This window comes from Wyeomyia smithii, chromosome 2 (genome assembly GCF_029784165.1).
Source record: "Wyeomyia smithii strain HCP4-BCI-WySm-NY-G18 chromosome 2, ASM2978416v1, whole genome shotgun sequence".
Classification (NCBI taxonomy): Eukaryota; Metazoa; Arthropoda; class Insecta; order Diptera; family Culicidae; genus Wyeomyia; species Wyeomyia smithii.
The window spans coordinates 225,822,394-225,841,904 of NC_073695.1; the positions used below are offsets into that span (position 1 = coordinate 225,822,394).

General features: G+C 38.6%; 1 protein-coding gene across 1 annotated transcript in view; it reads right to left on the reverse strand.

Moving 5' to 3' along the window:
- Positions 1-19,511, reverse strand: part of LOC129725692 (uncharacterized) — a 239,805-nt gene that overhangs the window by 52,541 nt on the left and 167,753 nt on the right. The window contains exons 3-4 of the mRNA XM_055681776.1: positions 18,429-19,511; positions 5,760-5,986 (exon numbers count right to left, since the gene is read on the reverse strand). The exon at positions 18,429-19,511 is cut by the window's right edge and continues 786 nt beyond it. Coding sequence (XP_055537751.1) covers positions 5,760-5,986; positions 18,429-19,511 — 1,310 coding nt within the window. The remainder of the gene's footprint in view (positions 1-5,759; positions 5,987-18,428) is intronic.

The window sequence follows — 19,511 nt, forward strand, 5'->3', positions numbered from 1 at the left end:
CATTCTCAGGAAACGTGAAAATTTTACCAAAAACTCCACGCATCCCGCAGCGGCTTTGTGCCGCGAGCCGAAATGTGCCGGGATAAAGGTGGGGTAGTATTCTGACGGACGATCGTGAGGTGACCGAAAGGTGGAAGCAGTACTTCGACGAACACCTGAATAGCGCCCAGGTGGAGGACCATGGCGGCGGAGAAAGCGATCCCGCCAGTGCGACAAAAGTAAAAGATGTGCCAGCCCCAACGATAGGCGAAGTTAAGGATGCCATCAAGCAGCTGAAGGATGTCCTCGGAGCGGAGCTTATTAAGATGGGCCCGGAGAAGCTGGTCACCTGTTTGCACCGGCTGATTGCAAGAATTTAGGATACAGAACAGCTACCGGAGAAGTGGAAGGATGGGGTTATCTGCCCTATCTATAAGAAAGGCGACGGGTGGACTGCGGAAACTACCGTGCGATCACCGTCCAGAATACCGCCTACAAAGTGCTTTTCCAAATCGTTTTCCGTCGCCTCTCGTCCCTAGCCAACAAATTTATGGGAAGTTATCAGGCCGGCCTCGTGGAAGGACGGTCTACGACGAACCAAATCTTTACCGTACGGCAGACCCTCCAGAAATGCCGTGAATATAGAACTCCCACGCACCACCTATTTATCGACTTTAAAGCCGCGTACACTATCGACCAAAAACATCTATGAAAGGTTAAGGACGAAAGCGGCTTTCCGGGGAAGCTGATTAGACCAATAAAGGCTACGGTGGATGGGACGCAGTGCTGTTTGCGGATTTCGGGTTGGATTATCGGGTCCATTTATATCCCACAGAGGGCTTGCGCTACAGGGTGTAATGAATCGAGCGGACATCAGCACGCGGGGTACGATTTTCAACAAATCCAGTCACTTTGTTTGCTTTGCTGATGACATGGACATTGTCGGCAGAACAACTGCGGCGGTGGCAGAATGCAGATAAATACGTCTAAAACGAAGTATATGCTAGCCACCGGAACCGAAGCCGACCGACATCGTTTAGACAGTAGCATTACGATCTACGGCGATAAGTTCGAGGTAGCCGACGAGTTTGTCTATCTTGGCTCACTGGTTACTTGGGACAATGATACCAGCCGAGAGGTCCGGAGGCGTATTATCAGCGGAAGTCGTGCTTACTATAGGCTCCACAAGCAATTGCGGTCGAACAGACAGAGCCCGTCCACGAAGTATAACCTGTACAAAACGCTCATAAGAGCGGTTGTTCGGGATTTTTCATGTATTTTGACGCAAAAACAAATTCTTCAATGTTTGAACACATTTCACCTTAAGGGGCAACCGTGGCGCTATTTTGATTTTTTGAGAAATCGGAAATTCCCGAAGTTTTTCCAGTGCCATTTTGTTTCAAAGCCAAATATCAAAATTCTAAGAGTTTGTCCACATATTAGCATTTTCTTATCCATCTTTTGAAAAAACAGATTTGAAATCAGACGAAAATTGAGCTCAAAACGGTAACTCTACGAAAACGGTTTTGGCATGGTTTTAGTATATTTCACAAAGCGAAATAATATCGAGTATGTACGAGCATTAATGGTAATGCGGTAATGTCCAAAAGTGGTGGTCAAATTATGTCTTATATTGAGTAAATAAATCTCAGGAATCGATTGGTAGGTGTCTGATCCACGTAAAATGTCGGCAACATGTCAATTTTACCCCAATTCCCCTACAATACTAAAATGGGTTTATCTCGACGATAAATTAGCCTATTTGAAATCTATTTCATGAAATATAAATGAATAATAAGAGTGTACGTGATACTTAAAGATACGCGTCAGCGTCGGCGTCGAAAAAACATTAAAAATTTCCGATTTCTCAAAAATTCAAAATGACGCCACTGTTGACCCTTAAGGTGAAATGTGTTCAAATCCGGGGGAATTTGTTTGTGCGTCAGTATACATGGAAAAATCATATAAAGAAGCCAAAGCAGGAAAAAAAGTAAATTTTTGTTGTACTGTGTTATCTTTCAATTTAGAGTTGAGCTCCTTGACTTTTGCAACATTTTCGGGACACCCTACTCATCAATTAATTTCTTCACATGACTTTTTGAAACATTTAACATTAAATTTTAAATGGAGATATGAATTTTTTACATCAAAAACTGACAATAGCCTCATTGATAACAATAACTTGCTTATATGACGCTCACTGCTTGAATGTAATTTATGAGTTAGTCACTTATTTCCTGGTCATAATTTACTATTACAATTTTTCCAAAAAAGTTTTCTAATTAATTATTCCCCAGGAAATTTAAATCTTGGAGAAAACAGAACAATTGAACCATGTTTGTTGATATGAGAGACAAAAAACGTTATAAAGTGTTAAAGTAGTAAAAATGTTCGGTTTTTTACTTCATGTTTATAATTTTATGAATGAATATATTCTTTGAGAGTCCTTATTAGAAACGAAAGGATTCGGGATTTGGTCAAGCATTTCCATCGGCTCACAAAGTAACTGATTCCATATTTCGTGACCACTTGACAAAGGGACAGTTTTTTCTGCGTAAAGTCTCAACAGCTTACTTCAGGTGGATCGAATCCTTTTGGTTTGTTATTTCTGACCATAATAGGCATAGAATGCACAAAGTATATGTTAGGGATCATTTCACATAAAAAATAAGATTGCATTTCACAAATCCACCTTTTTTGTGCAAAAAAATAATTGCTATGGCGTTATTTCTATTCGCCCCGTAAAACTGCAAACCAGGAGTTTTCCACGAAACACACGTAAAAGGGTAAGGAATACCTCAAGGTAATCTTTAAATTCACTGTACAAACTTGAAATTCTTAACTACCGACCCGGTACAGCACACGAACAAGTTGTAAGTGGAACAAAATGGCTTCCACAGGCAAAGTTTTTTGGCACTCGGGAACGCTTAGAACTTGAGCGTCCATTTTGTAATTTTTTTAAGCAAATCGACAGTTGTGCTACTAATTTATGAATGGGTTTGCAGGACTCGTTTACTATTACACTATTCAAGAAAAAATTCTTCGCACGGTTTTTAAATATTATCAAGGACTTATAATATCGTATTTGAAGGTCGAAAGTTTTGTTTCTATTCTTTTCACCCCGTTTTACGATAATTATTGTGCGTAATGTCAATACGTGTGAGAAAGCATACCATAGTTGATTTTCTCGCAAGAGAGAGATTTCAGATTTCACCGCGGTGCTCTCTGGAAGCTCGCAGATAAACATGGTCCGTCGTTCTCTTCTAGCATGTGCGTTGATTTGCTCTTTAGTGTGAGAAAAGTTGTTTCCGCAGGGCAAGTATGTTCTCCCGTGCACTCTAGAGATTTTCTGAGGAGAAAAGACACGCCTGCTTAGTGCTTAGCAGCAGGGGTGTCGTTAGGTGTCATATAATTCATACGTTAGCACAAACCCCACAATTTAAAGGGCTGAAAAGTTTTGTCTTCTCGAAAAATAGCCCTATGCCCATGAGCTAAATTCAGGAAATCAGGGAGCCTCAAAGCGGTCAGAGTTTTCACATTTTTGACGATGAAAAAATGCACAGGTAGTAAATAGTTCATGAAATGTCGAGACCTAGTGTTATCTCAATAAAGTTTCAAGTCCCAAGTATTCTTTTTTTTTGGATAACCACAGATCTTTAGGTTTTGCGCAATTTCTGAGACATTTGACATCAAAAAAGTTCGATTTTTGAAAGTTTCATGAACCAGTGCTGCTTATTTATTTTTTTATTCTAAGTTTGCATGTGAATTTTTTTTCGAGAAGACAAAATGTTGTAGCCCACCCGCTTTCGCTTCCTCTTTTTGACATTGAAAATAATTATCATTTTGTTTTCGAAAATTGTTCCATCTGTTTTTGAATGTTTGAGGGCTTTTTTTTCAAATAGTTTGAATCATTAAATCATGGTCTCAGTCTGTTCACTTCTATGGCAATAAAAAAAAATCCAAATTGAATGAATCATCGTGCGTTTTGACTTTTCTTTGCAATTTTTCTTGATTTCCAGGATTTCCGGGAAAGAAATTTTTATTTCCCGAATTCCGGGAATCTGGAAACCATCGAGAAGCTTCAACCGTAAACATTAAACACTTAAATTGCACCCCAAAAAACATAAATGATTTGTGGGTGTCGTTTGATCAGCCAATTTACCGATAAAATCAATACTCGGGCCTCATCAAAGTTGTAGTTAGCAAGTGTGGTTTTTACACTTTTAAAATTGGCGTAAAACTAAATCGCGTAAATTTTAAAAAGCTTGTGTAAAAACTTAACTAGCAAGACTTTTCTTATTATATGCTTAACTCTTTTAATAAGGATTCAAGGGCAGATTTATCGTCATCACCGAATCAAGATAGAAATAGAAACTAAAAAAAAATCAGCGAAAAGTAATCATGATTTGGGAATTTGATATTAGAAAGTTACTTGAAACTCTGAATAAATGATTAAGCAGAACAAAAAACATCCGAACTCGAAACACTTGGAAATAAATGAAAAATAAAAAAATGACTTCAATCACACTATAACGTCTATAATTAATTTAACATTTCAATTATAGACCTTATAGTGTTATTGAAGTCATTTTTTTTATTTTTTATTTATTTCCAAGTACAATACGGCTAGAGAAATGATCCAATTGTTATGTGGAATACAGTGTATGCGAATTGTGTTTGTAGTTGATAAATAGTGAGAGTTTCAGATTATTCTCGTATTAAGAGCTGATTTCTCTCTACGAAAAATAAGTTAATCAATGAACATCTAGCCAAAAAAAAACAAAGAAGGTATTCCAGCTTTAGTTGATGAAAACAACTCTGTGTTGAATATTACCACTGCTAATTAAACCAAATTTTGAGTGAAAAAATTTAATTCAGTAAAGATTTTCATAAATGCTTCAAAAATTATAAAATCGTGGTTGTAGTGATGAACTAAGAGAAGGAAGTGAGATTCATCGAGTAGGTAATTTACAAGTTTCCGCGGTTGATTATTTTTACTTGTTCTGGAACGGCCTAAATAAAATTTCAATAATATACATTGAACCGGCAGATTGTAAATTAAAAAACATCAATAACACACACACACACAATTTTCGTACATTGTTTCATACTAAAGAAACTCTAATTTTTAAAAACTTCAGTAATCTAACAGCATATTAAAAAGCTTTACCACCATTGCATGAATTAAATACGAGTGCAATTTTGTAAATTTTAACTTTTTTATGTTGGTTATATAAAATGTGTTAACGAATTCATCGTTGCTGCTGTTGCTAGAACTCATCGATAATGTTAGCCTTATGCAACAGCAGAAAAAAAAACACGTAAATCTTATCAGCGAAAAAGAACAATTTGTGTGCACCACTAATCCGTACCAAAATGAAATATGTGCGAGCAAGGATGAAGAACCTTCTTTCTGGCAGGGTAGCCGTTGCCAGCGTTGAAGCAAGTCGAGATGACGCAGGGAAAACATGTAGCACACATCCCGTCTATTTTTCTTTCATTTCCTGTCTAGCAAGCAAGCTGCATGCAGCATTCAGCCAGGACGACTCGAACTGCGGATTCGCTAGAGGAAGGTTAAAAAATAGCTCACATCCACAGATTCCGAAAATCCAACCCCCGAAAAGCAGCACCAGCGTGCCTCGTTGGCCATCAGGAATTAGAGCATAAAATTTAAGCACAAACACATTCCCATCCGTTCACACATGTACCTACACACACACACACTCACGGTAACATACCGGCAAAAGAAATTCATTTCCACACCGAATACGAATACAAACCTTGTCTCGCTTAATCTCCTGCAGTTCTAGCACATCGTTGGAGATTTTTTGTGCGTGACGGTCGATTCCAGGACTTAGTAGTACTTCCCAGCTAAGCGAGGGTTTCGGATTTCCGCCCTCGCTGACGCAGGCCAGCGTTAGTTCCGAGTTTTCCTTCACTGGGATGAACATGTTTCCTGCGTCGAGGCGCCGCTGGTCTATCAGCAGGTACGGTTCCTTGGGGGGATCTGAAACGAGAGTGCACCAGAACGAACAATCAGCATCTAGGTGTTAGCTGGAACGGGCGCTCGGCTTTGATGTGAGCAGCGGTAAAGTTTAGCAGACGAATATAATTTATGATTTTTTTTTTGCTTTTCCTTCTCGAAACAGAAGACCTCTTTCTTCCGTTCTTATGCGGTCTTATATGACAAAGAATATCAGCCATGCGAATTTTGAGCTGAACAAAATGGAATTTAAATTGTCTTGAAGCATTTCGCACAATGAAGAATTTCCGTGCTACGTGCAGCTGAACTAATTTAGAACTTCTGTTTTAAGTCAAGAACCCAACTGACAGTGCCTCGAACAGTATATCGGAATCCAATTTAGTTACTGTTGTGCTAAGTTGAAATGTCAAACCGAACATTGACCGAAATTGAACTGCACCAAATCCAATTTAAAGTGACTTTGTTCGGTTGCCAACTCCGAGGCTGCACTGGCTGTCAACCAAAAAAAAAAAAACAGTTCCTGATATCTTCATTTCGGCCCATTCATTCGGCTGTGATAGGGATAAAATAGTTTCTCATAAAAAGGCAATGAGAGAAGCTCTTCACCAAGAAAAGCATTTGACATCGTTGCACACTGGAAACAAGAATGAAGTAACCAGCCAGCAAGGCGTCGACTGCATGTATGGCAGCAGTGGCAGAGTGGAGGCTCTGGCAGGGATCAAATCTACGCTCATAGTGCAACATTGAACGGCTGGGTGGAACACGGGAGACCCACTTCTGCACTACTCTCTGTCTCTCCTCCTACCAGTTTTTCCGCTTCAGTTGTGTATAAACCGTAAGGAGAAAACGCCAAAGGAACCTAAAGTGCCCAAGAAACTGTACGAAAATTCTACAAAGTAGAGAAGAAACATTCCCGAACTTCTCCCAATAATTGTGACTCAGCTCGTTTTCCACTGGTGCCGTCCGTTCGGGGCCGGTGGCACGGGGGCAAGCGACGAATGATTTTCTAGGAAACGATTGGATTCTACCGCCCTGAATGCAGGAGGGAGATTCGGTGTGATGTGCACACGTAGTAGCTTCGTATAACACACACACACCAGAGGAAGGAGAAGATTAGTTTTCTGCTTTTCAATCGATTTCGGGTGGCTTTTCGGTGAACAAGAGGAAACTTGAAGCGTCACGAGCGACGGGGAAACACGGAAGGCAACGACGATGCTGTCGGGTGGATCAACTTTCCGAAGCATGTATGAGCGGAATTCTACACTGTTATTTAGAACTTGATGGAATGTCAGATGAAAGTACGGAGGACACGTAATTCATCAATTGGAGCTACGTGAATCTCATTCCGAGCGGGTACATGTGTCGTTTCGAGTCGATTTTGCGAAATTAGCTTTTTATAGTTAAAATACTGAAAATTTGTAGGTTGTTGTTTCGAAACCTTGATATGAACTTTTTTGATAATATTATTCGGTTAGAATTACGTTAACTTTCAAATTAATGAAGTTTCTGCATTTTTTTATCGGAACAAGTCAGTTGTTTTGATAAATGTAACCGATTATAATCATAAATTTACCTAAATAATTTGATAATTATAATCGATTATAATAGGGCATTTTAAACGTAACAAGCAATGAAATATATTAGACATTTTTGTTTTTTTTTGTTTCTTTTTTGGCATTGAACAGTTTTCATGCCGTTTTGCAAATTAGTGTACATTTTTCAGCTCGATTCTTGATGTTTTTAGGCCTTCATGCCAGTTAGCATTTAAGGCAATTTGCACATTTTCTGGTTATTCAGACTTTTTGTTGCTTTGGAAATGTTATAGCCTTTTTGCCATCCCCAATAATTTTTGTATATCTGACATTAAACCTTGATAACTTTAGGTTTGGACCTATTGGAATTTTATTTTTTTTTCTCATCTCGCTAAATTTTTGAACATTTTGACCAAAAATGTTCGAGATATGAAACAAAGGTTAACTAATACCTAAAGCTTAGAGTTTTTCGTACTTTAGACATTTGGATAATAATCTCTACAATATTTTTTTCGTTTTTAATTACTGTTTTACCTTTTCTACATATTAATTGGAATTCGATTAGATAAATTTTAACATTCTTTGGTCATTTTTTGCATTTCTCGATACTTTCAAAATTGGTATCATATTTTTTAAATATTGCTATAATGGCTTTTTATCATTCTGGTAATTCTCAATTTTTTACTCATGTTTTTGCTTCAGTTTTATTTCGTTTGACGTAGGATTACACCCTACTTTATTATGGTGGTAACGGATTTTGAATGCTACCTCAACTTTGAGATATAATAGTTGACATATCTATGCTATAGAAAAGTGGTAAAAAGTTAGATTGAAAATCAATTATTTTTCAGTAAATTTTCCAACATTCAACCAATTACCAGTTCGCTTCTAAAGCTCAGAACAGGAAAACAGTGAAATCGGCTCGATGGAGATAACAACCACGCAGCAAAAACACGTTATATTGTGTTTTGGCTTGGAAGTATGATAATCAATTTCTTCTCTTGTCGGATGGAAGCAGATAGCAACTTGAATACTTGAATCGAATACTTATCCGGCGGAACGAGGGGTTTCTTTTCTTAGCGGTGACGGAGTTGACGAAAGTCAAAACCGTTCGCAACGATAAAACCTCTTATGCTTTTATGCTTAAAGCAATTCCGATGAGACGTACTGGGGTAGACCAGTCGCTGCGGAATGCTCATTGATTAATTCTCTCGCTTTATTGAAAATCATTCGCTTTTATAGGCAAATGCAATTGCCAAAATATTTACTTCTATGTGTTACATGTGTGGCCAGCTTGGGCCCCGACTGGAAACAGCTGGAGAGTCGAGCATTAAAACTGCAACGCTGCATTTCGCGTGCTGTATGAATCAGGCACCAAACGTTGCGGTACACTCGCTACAAGGCCTGGTAGCGAGTGTGCTGTAACGCTTAGGCATAAGGCTTTCAGTAAGTAACGGAACTTACTTGCGCGGGTCAGTGGTTTGAATCGAAATTTGTTTTGTTTATGGTTGACGGTGCCGTACAAAATAGTTGGGATACGACAGTCGAATTAACCGTCTTCCCTAAGACGTTCCAACATTTTGAATGAAATATAATGCATTTCTGAAAATAATTCAGCATCTTCAACACAACATACCGAACTTTTGTTCAAAATCGGATTAGTTTTTTATATACCGCTGTTTGTACACAGTGCTATCTAAAAGCTGTGAAAATCATCGACAGGGAATCCTTATCACAGTTGCTGAATCACTCACCAAGTCTTCTAACGGTTATTGCAGCAATGATACAATATTACCACAAAAGATCAAAATAATGGTCGCAGTGGTCCAAATCTTACAAAAAAAAATGATACAATATCCATCATCCTTTGTGTTGTCTGGTTGTTGATTCAGAGGTATTTTAATTATGATACCATCTCGCTCCACGATGTCTATTTTAGATCCATGTTGTTTGTGGCTCCACCTTTTTTCAAGTTATGTCATTTGCCTAGTTTCGCAAGTAGCAAAAAGATTTTATTTCCTATTTAATACGAATGTACGAAACGTAAATTTTGAGTCACCACAGTATCATACTGCATGGCGGTTCAGAACAATCTCGACGTTCCATATTTGGTGATTGAAACCAATCGCCATATGCGGAGCAGGGATGGTCCTGCACTTCCATCAGGCATCATCTGCTTTTATACAGAAGGTTCGAAATTAGGACCCAAAACTGGCTCAGAAGTTTATGGGTGGTAAGGAAACTATTCCAATGACCCGCCGTTTTTTAAACAGAAGTGTACGCTATACTCGTCTGTGCCAAAATATGTCTCAAACGTTACTACAGGCATCCGAAAATCGGCATTTTCTCGGATAGCCAGGCTGCACTATTGACACTAGAGTCCTCAAAATGTGCATAGAATTTAGCTTGGGAGTGCAGCGCAGCACTACTGAGGATATCCCGACAGTCCTGGACACTATGGTATCAACCTCGCAAGACAAGGATCAGCACAGCAATTCATTGGCCCTGAACCATTTTTGGGTACCTTCAATTCCGCCATCAAGGGCGAACCTGGAGCATGGAACCGATCGAACAACACACAGGGCTACAGACAAGCTAAACAGTTTACCTTTCCAAACCCTGCTATAACCAAAAGACTCGGTTTCAAGCGTGGTGAACTACGTCTCTACACTAGAGTTATTACCAGAAACTGCCCTGTCAGTGTAAAACCCTTACGTTTGCTAGGTATTACTTCTTCGGACATTACCTAAACTTTATATCAGGTATGAAATGCCAATCCCAAATAGGTCGTTTACCTCTTTGACTGATCGACTTGGGGCACAGCATTACTACCAAGCAACCCTGCTCTATCAATGAGTATGGGTGAGTAGGCGGGGCCAGCCACAAAAGATAATTAACAAGATGGTCATAGTAGATCTTTTAGTCCCAATGCCTTTCAGGCATATAAAAAACTGTTTCATTGCACTTTTTGGCCATTTTATTCGTTTTTTATATCGTGACGTTTTCAAACCTATTTATTTTTTGTGAGTGTTTTCGGTATTTCTCTCTTTCCAAATTTATTGTTATTAATTTTTAAAATCGTTCTTTTGCCTTTTTTTACCTTTCCCAACTGTTTGACGTTTGATTACATGAATTTTTCACATTTCTTCTGCGTTTTAACTTTAGCACTCTTAGCAATTATACGCTTTTGATGCTCTCAGCTTTTACTAACTTATTTGTACGTCTTAGTTTTACCTAATTTTTTTATTTGTAAGCCTTTATTCATCTCGTCAGGACTCATTTTAGCAGCGAAGTCATTTTTCATCGTTTTGGAATGTTTCAAACTCCCTCATATTTTACCAGCTGGATAATGGTATTTTTGCAATTACTTAACATTTTTCAGTGTTATTGGCATCTTGAAATTTTGTTGCCTGTTTGGGGAGTTTTCAACCCTTTTGACTTGTTTCATCCTTTTTAGTTTTAGGCTTTTCTGCCAGAGTTGTCCTGTTACGTATTTTCAACCTTTTGAATATTTAAAGCCTGCTTGGTTTTTTCTTTCAATAAACTTTTTGATAAATTTCATTCCTAATAACTTTTCAAACAATGTTGACCCTTGGTAGCCTGGGAAATCAAAGAAATAGTTAGCGGTTTCCGCTATACTCTACTAATTTTTTTTGGAAATAAATATTGAAATTCAGTCCGCAAATATATATTTCGACTGTGACGTATAGTCTTCCTCAGTGCTTATGTGGACTGGTAAAGAGCAAAGCGTAAATCCTGTTTTTTATTTGTAGTAGGTAAAATAAAAATTTAGCACTCTTAGGTTAGGTAGGTGACAAAAGCAAGTAAAGTTTCAAAAAATGCCCCACCATACCTTTTCAAATCAAAAGTTGCTGAACATATATTTAACGAGGAACATCCACTAACCACTAACTTATCCGAAGATAACATTCACCTCCTCCACCCCGTTAATAATTTATGGAAATTGGGCGTAGCTGAAAGTTTAGAAATTTATAAACAACACTCATGCACGCTTCTCAATAAAGACGCAGGTAATCACCCCTCATGGCTATTCATCTGCTTCCAAAAAACCCCAGACATGGTACGGTAAACAATCGACCGCATAATTCCCTACCTAACTCCAATTAAGAGTGCTAAATTTTTATTTTACCTACTACAAATAAAAAACAGGATTTACGCTTTGCTCTTTACCAGTCCACATTAGCACTGAGGAAGACTGTACGTCACAGTCGAAATATATATTTGCGGACTGAATTTCAATATTTATTTCCAAAAGAAAGTAGTAGAGTATAACGGAAACCGATAACTATTTCTTTGATTTCTCAATCACTCTGCTAAGACGCTCGTTATAGATTTTCTAAATTTGTCCTTGGTAGCCTTTTTCGTCATATTGAATTTTGACGTAGGACTACGTCTAACCGCACTATATCGAGATACATTCCGCGAAAACTAAAACCAAGATGTAACGTCGGAATGAAAGATTTCAAACGATTATACTGATGTAACCACATGATGGATCACAATAATCAATATGTCGTTGGACTGATAAAATAATGGACAAATTTGTGTTCTTCAATTTTCATTATCACTTCATTGTTAAACAGTGAAAATTGAATAAAAGTTTCAAGGTCGAATTTTCACCAACAATTAACCAATCATATGCGAGCACGCCTGGCACAGACTTCATGAATAGACACCAACTGCCTGCTGTGATGTCTTGTATAGCAAGCAGTGGCAAAAAAATTGATATAGTATAGCAGCAGTGGCAAAAAAAAATTGACAGAATCTCCCCGTCCCAATAGGTCAACTAATGTTAGCCCTGAGCCTAGACTTTTTTGATGTCTTGAAGGTGAAGCTTTTTCGGAAAATTCGTAACCACCCCCACTATCAGACAGTAATACGTTCTGCTGTTAATTAATATGTTAATGTTAATAAAACTGATGTCTTGAAGGAGAATATGATGGCATAGGCAACAGTACTGCACTGAGCAACGTATGAACAGAGCGCTGGTCTATCAGTACAAAAAAACTCGATATTTATTTTTGTGCAGTCATGCCAAATGAAAACTACATTGCCGCTGTTGACGCATAGTGGGGCGTGGAACACAATCGAATTGCCGTTTGAATTGTCTTCTTCTTCTTCTTGTTTCGTATAGCAGCAGATATCAGAATTCAATATGATCTTTCGGGTGCCGCAAAATACGCTGACAAAAAAATGCGTTTGAGCTCTACACTCTGCTTTTTCAGATTTATTTAAATAACAAGATATGGAGTATTTAAAATACAATAGAAAACCAAAATGCTCCGTACAGATCTTTGAATAGGTAGTTAAACGAGCTGTACTTATAATTATATTTTACTAGCTAAATGAATTCAGTCCAATATGACAATACTAGTTGCATCCCACGGTACCGGTATAGAGGAAAACCAAATTCATTTCATCTTGATATTAGAAGAGCTCCGACATTAGTTTTTGTATTTTCCAATTGATTTTTTTTTTAATTAGCATTCGCAAGAAAATATTACTTTCCATAGCCATACTTGTAATTGAACAACGCTATGCAAACATTAATTTATGAGGTTACTGTTGTGCATCACTCTAGCCCAGTTTATTTTCGAAGATAACAGACATAGGCAAATGCAATTGCCAAAATATTTATTTCTATGTGTTACATGTGTGGCCAGCTTGGGCCCCTACTGGAAACAGCTGGAGAGTCGAGCATTTAAATTGCAACGCTGCATTTTGCGTGCTGTATGAATCAGGCACCAAACGTTGCGGTACACTCGCTACAAGGCCTGGTAGCGAGTGTGCTGTAACGCTTAGGCATAAGGCTTTCAGTAAGTAACGGAACTTACTTGCGCGGGTCAGTGGTTTGAATCGAAATTTGTTTTGTTTATGGTTGACGGTGCCGTACAAAAGAGTTGGTATACGACAGTCGAATTAACCGTCTTCCCTAAGACGTTCCAACATTTTGAATGAAATATAATGCATTTCTGAAAATGATTCAGCATCTTCAACACAACATACCGAACTTCCGTTCAAAATCGGATTAGTTTTTTATATACCGCTGTTTGTGCACAGTGCTATCTAAAAGCTGTTAAAATCATCGACAGGGAATTCTTATCACAGTTGCTGAATCACTCACCAAAGTCTTCTAACCTTGGAAAACGGTTATTGCAGCAATGATTCAATATAACTACAAAAGATCAAAATAATGGTCGCAGTGGTCCAAATCTTACCAAAAAAAAATGATACAATATCCATCATCCTTTGTGTTGTCTGGTTGTTGATCCAGAGGTATTTTAATCATAATACCATCTCGCTCCACGATGTCTATTTTAGAGTCATGTTGTTTGTGGCTCCACCTTTTTTCAAGTTATGACATTTTCCTAGTTTCGCAAGTAGCAAAGAGATTTTATTTCCTGTTTAATACGAATGTACGAAACGTAAATTTTGAGTCACCACAGTATCATACTGCATGGCGGTTCAGAACAATCTCGACGTTCCATATTTGGTGATTGAAACCAATCGCCATTTGCGGAGCAGGGATGGTCCTGCACTTCCATCAGGCATCATCTGCTTTTATACAGAAGGTTCGAAATTAGGACCCAAAACTGGCTCAGAAGTTTATGGGTGGTAAGGAAACTATTCCAATGACCCGCCGTTTTTTAAACAGAAGTGTACGCTATACTCGTCTGTGCCAAAATATGTCTCAAACGTTACTACAGGCATCCGAAAATCGGCATTTTCTCGGATAGCCAGGCTGCACTATTGACACTAGAGTCCTCAAAATGTGCATAGAATTTAGCTTAGAAGTGCAGCGCAGCACTACTGAGGATATCCCGACAGTCCTGGACACTATGGTATCAGCCTCGCAAGACAAGGATCAGCACAGCAATTCATTGGCCCTGAACCATTTTTGGGTACCTTCAATTCCGCCATCAAGGGCGAACCTGGAGCATGGAACCGATCGAACAACACACAGGGCTACAGACAAGCTAAACAGTTTACCTTTCCAAACCCTGCTATAACCAAAAGACTCGGTTTCAAGCGTGGTGAACTACGTCTCTACACCAGAGTTATTACCAGAAACTGCCCTGTCAGTGTAAAACCCTTGCGTTTGCTAGGTATTACTTCTTCGGACATTACCTAAACTTTATATCAGGTATGAAATGCCAATCCCAAATAGGTCGTTTACCTCTTTGACTGATCGACTTGGGGCACAGCATTACTACCAAGCAACCCTGCTCTATCAATGAGTATGGGTGAGTAGGCGGGGCCAGCCACAAAAGATAATTAACAAGATGGCCATAGTAGATCTTTTAGTCCCAATGCCTTTCAGGCATATAAAAAACTGTTTCATTGTACTTTTTGGCCATTTTATTCGTTTTTTATATCGTGACGTTTTCAAACCAATTTATTTTTTGTGAGTGTTTTCGGTATTTCTTTCTTTCCAAATTTATTGTTATTAATTTTTAAAATCGTTCTTTTGCCTTTTTTTACCTTTCCCAACTGTTTGACGTTTGATTACATGAATTTTTCACATTTCTTCTGCGTTTTAACTTTAGCACTCTTAGCAATTATACGCTTTTGATGCTCTCAGCTTTTACTAACTTTTTTGTTTGTCTTAGTTTTACCTATTTTTTTATTCGTAAGCCTTTATTCATCTCGTCAGGACTCATTTTAGCAGCGAAGTCATTTTTCAGCGTTTTGGAATGTTTCAAACTCCCTCATATTTTACCAGCTGGATAATGGTATTTTTGCAATTACTTAACATTTTTCAGTATTATTGGCATCTTGAAATTTTGTTGCCTTTTTGGGGAGTTTTCAACCCTTTTCACTTGTTTCATCCTTTTAAGTTTTAGGCTTTTCTGCCAGAGTTGGCCTGTTACGCATTTTCAACCTTTTGAATATTTAAAGCCTGCTTGTTTTTTTCTTTTAATAAACTTTTTGATAAATTTCTTTCCTAATAACTTTTCAAACAATGTTGACCCTTGGTAGCCTTTTTCGTCATATTGAATTTTGACGTAGGACTACGTCTAACCGCACTATATCGAGATACATTCCGCGGAAACTAAAACCAAGATGTAACGTCGGAATGAAAGATTTCAAACGGTTATACTGATGTAACCACATGATGGATCACAATAATCAATATGTCGTTGGACTGATAAAATAATGGACAATTTTGTGATTCTTCAATTTTCATTGTTATTGTTAAACATTGTTATTGTTAAACAGTGAAAATTGAATAAAAGTTTCAAGGTCGAATTTTCACCAACAATGTACCAATCAAATGCGAGCAGGCCTGACACAGACTTCATGAATAGACACCAACTGCCTGCTGTGATGTCCTGTATAGCAGTGGCAAAAAAAAAATTGACAGAATCTCCCCGTCCCAATAGGTCAACTAATGTTTGTTTCTCTGAGCCTAGACTATTTTGATGTCTTGAAGGTGAAGCTATTTCGGAAAATTCGTAACCACCCCCGCAATCAAACAGTATTACGTTCTGCTGTGAATAAATATGTTAATGTTAATGTTAATAAAACTGATGTCTTGAAGGAGAATATGATGGCATAGGAAACAGTACTGCACTGAGCAACGTATGAACAGAGCGCTGGTTACTCGTAGTCTATCAGTAAAAAAAAACTCGATATTCATTTTTGTACAGTCAAGCCAAGTGAAAACTACATTGCCGCTGTTGACGCACAGTGGGGCATGGAACACAACCGAATTGCCGTTTGAATTGTCTTCTTCTTCTTGTTGTTTCGTGAAGCAGCAAATATCAGAATTCAATATGATTTTTCGGGTGCCGCAAAATACGCTGCGCCGCCAGGGACAACAAAATGCGTTTGAACTTTACACTCTGCTTTTTTCAGATTTATTTAAATAACAAGATATAGAGTATTTAAAATACAATAGAAAACCAAAATGCTCCGTACAGATCTTTGAATAGGTAGTTAAACGAGCTGTACTGATGATTATATTTTACTAGCTAAATGAATTTAGTCCAATATGACAATACTAGTTGCATCCCACGGTGGCGGTATAGAGGAAAACCAAATTCATTTCATCTTGATATTAGAGCTCCGACATTAGTTTTTGTATTTTTCAATTGATTTTTTTTTGAATTAGCATTCGCAAGAAAATATTACTTTCCATAGCCATACTTGTAATTAAACAACGCTATGCAAACATTAATTGCTGAGGTTAATGTTGTGCATCACTCTAGCCCAGTTTATTTTCGAAGATAACAGACATATAATTTTCAAATATGGTAACTTCGTTGTTCTTTGGTATCTTGAAAGTGATCAAATTTTTTTTGATTGATTCTGTATACTGATAAACACTACTAATAAACTTTCATGACTTTTTTGACTTTTTAAGTGGTTGACCAGACAACCTTAACAGTAAAAAAGGACACCAATGAACTAGTTTTAGTTCCAAGTCGTTTGAGGTGTCGCTTGATGAATTTGGGCTGACGACCTAGATACTTGATATTACCACCCGAACCAAAATACCTTCCTCTTGGAAGATGTTGAGCTGAAATTGGTTGAAATAAATCAAGCAAACTACAAAAGTAAAACGAGCTCAAATCAAACATAGCTTCAAAATAAAATTTTAAAATTATTGTAGTCCTACGTCAACTATGCAGTCGTGTCTTGGATACCACCCTCCTACTATTTTCCATGTTTTCACATTTTGAGATTCACGGTTTTTTCAGCCATTTAAGCTCATTTATTTATTTAGGTAATTAAAGTGACTCTAACTTTTAGTCATTCGTCACTTTCATTCAAGTTCATAGTTTTTAGAATTTTCGGTGTATATTAGAATCTAAAAAAATTACATAATTTCTAGTTGTGATCAATTCCATTCGCATTATTTTTTGTACATTCAAAACATATTTTCAAAATGCTTCAAATATGATACAAGGGCTAACAAGTACCAAAATAATGATATTTTTCATATTTTAGTTTCTATATTACAGTGATTAAACAGGTTTTGCCCTAGAACTCAAACTGGGAAAATATGAAAGATCATAGCTCTCTTATTGGATTAGTGAGTTTTGGTTCCCTTAACGAGTAAGAAAATTCTTTGAAAGGCTCTAGACCAATTGCTCGGCGTAAGCAAACTCGTTGCTTTAAAGTTTGCTTACTGAAAAACTTCATTCAAATCTCTAAAGACTTCCCGCGCATCCAAGCTTGCTAAGGGCACCAAAATTCACCGAAACGGGCTTAAAATAATTAGGATCTTCATTTTACTTTCAGTTTGAGCGCTAAGTCAAAACTGTGTCAACTGTGTGAAAAAAATCCCTTGAGATCAAACTGAAAAAAATTAAATATATGACCTTTTCCACCATCCCTGTGAATGTTGATGCTCGTAGTCTTGTTAGAAATGCATTTGACTCCATAACGATCAAATCCGAATGCTCACAATGAGCGTTGGTAATAAATTGAAAGTTTTTGTTTCTTATTGTGACACATCGAATTCAGGAATACGAAAGAGGCGCTTTTCCTTCCCCTGTAAAAGGTATTTTTATTGATCTGCGATGTAAACGCTTTCTACATAAATCTTCGAAACTTCATTGAACTGACTTTTCATAGTGGAATGAGAAAGCTCCACTCAAGCAAGTACTTTTTTGATTTTAATGGAGGCGGATGGTAGTGTAAACTTAAACCATATGTTTCCTCTTCTCAAAACAACAAAAACTTGTCCCATTGAAAGCTTGTACCAAGTGCCATTCCAGCAGGCAAAATATCAACCTCGAACTGATTAACAGACACTCATAGCGATGTATCACGCACTTGCCCCCTCGCTAACAGGTTACTCTCCAATAACAGTGTAACCGAACCGGAAACAAAAGCCCCGATGCCGGCAAATGACAACCAGTGCTCGCTAATAGACGCATTCCAGCTTGGGGACTGCTACTTACCCAGCACAACCAGCTTGATGGGCCGTCCATTGAAGAAGAAGCCCCGGGCATTCTCCGCCTCGCACTGCCACACGCCGTCGTCTTCCAGCATCACGTTGCGGATGGTGATGCCACCGTGTGATTCTCGCACAAACCGAACGTCATCGGTTCGTGACTTTTTGTCCATGATGTGCACCATCTGGCCATCCTTGAGCCACACGCTGGAAGTGATGTCCGCGTCCACTTCGCAGGCCAGCGTAACGGTTTCGTGCTGCTCGGCGTAGATGACGACCACGTTGTCCTCGGTATGATCATCCGTCGGACCCCGGATAATGGGCCGCAAAGGCAGCGCAATCGGTTCATCGCTGAGGAACGGGTTAATGTTTCTCAAGTCGCTCATCCCGATGTCCCGCTCCACTTTGCCGAACTGGCGCATGTCGTACTGCTCTGGACTGGCTTCGAGCAAATCGCCACCGTTGAGGAAAATAATTTGCTCGTCAAAGTTTTCACCAGCAAATATGTTATTGCTGGTTCGTGTTTCGTGCTGCTTCGGTTCGGAGGTGTGCGTCGACGAGGAATCCACCGCACCTACACCGCCGATGGCCGCTACTGTCATCCGTTCGCTACTGTTACTGACGGGAACGCCAACGTCGAGCAAATTGAAACTGTCGACGTTAGTAGCACTGTAGCTATTTCGTGGCAAATGTTCCCGTGGTGTTATTGTTCGTTCTACAACGGCACTCACCCCCGGTGAAACCACTTCTGCCGCTCTTCCGTTGACTGTCGCTGTCACTGTTTGTGTTGATATAACTGCGCTCTGAGTTGATGTATTAGTCTCCGGAACTGGCAGGCGCTGGTGGGTGGCACTATCTTCACCCAACGCCGTTCTTATCTTCACCGACTTGGTTTCCGTTTGGTGCTCGACTTCCGGACCGGCAGCATCTTGCGTTCGAGTCTGTGACAAGGTCCCGGATGCTACCCCCGCACTCGCTCTGTTGTTACCCGATGATGAATGCCCGACATTAGCGAGCGTCAAGTTGCTAGCAAAATTATGTTCACTATTATTACTCCTAATAATATCAGTCACAGCCATCTTCCCATTCT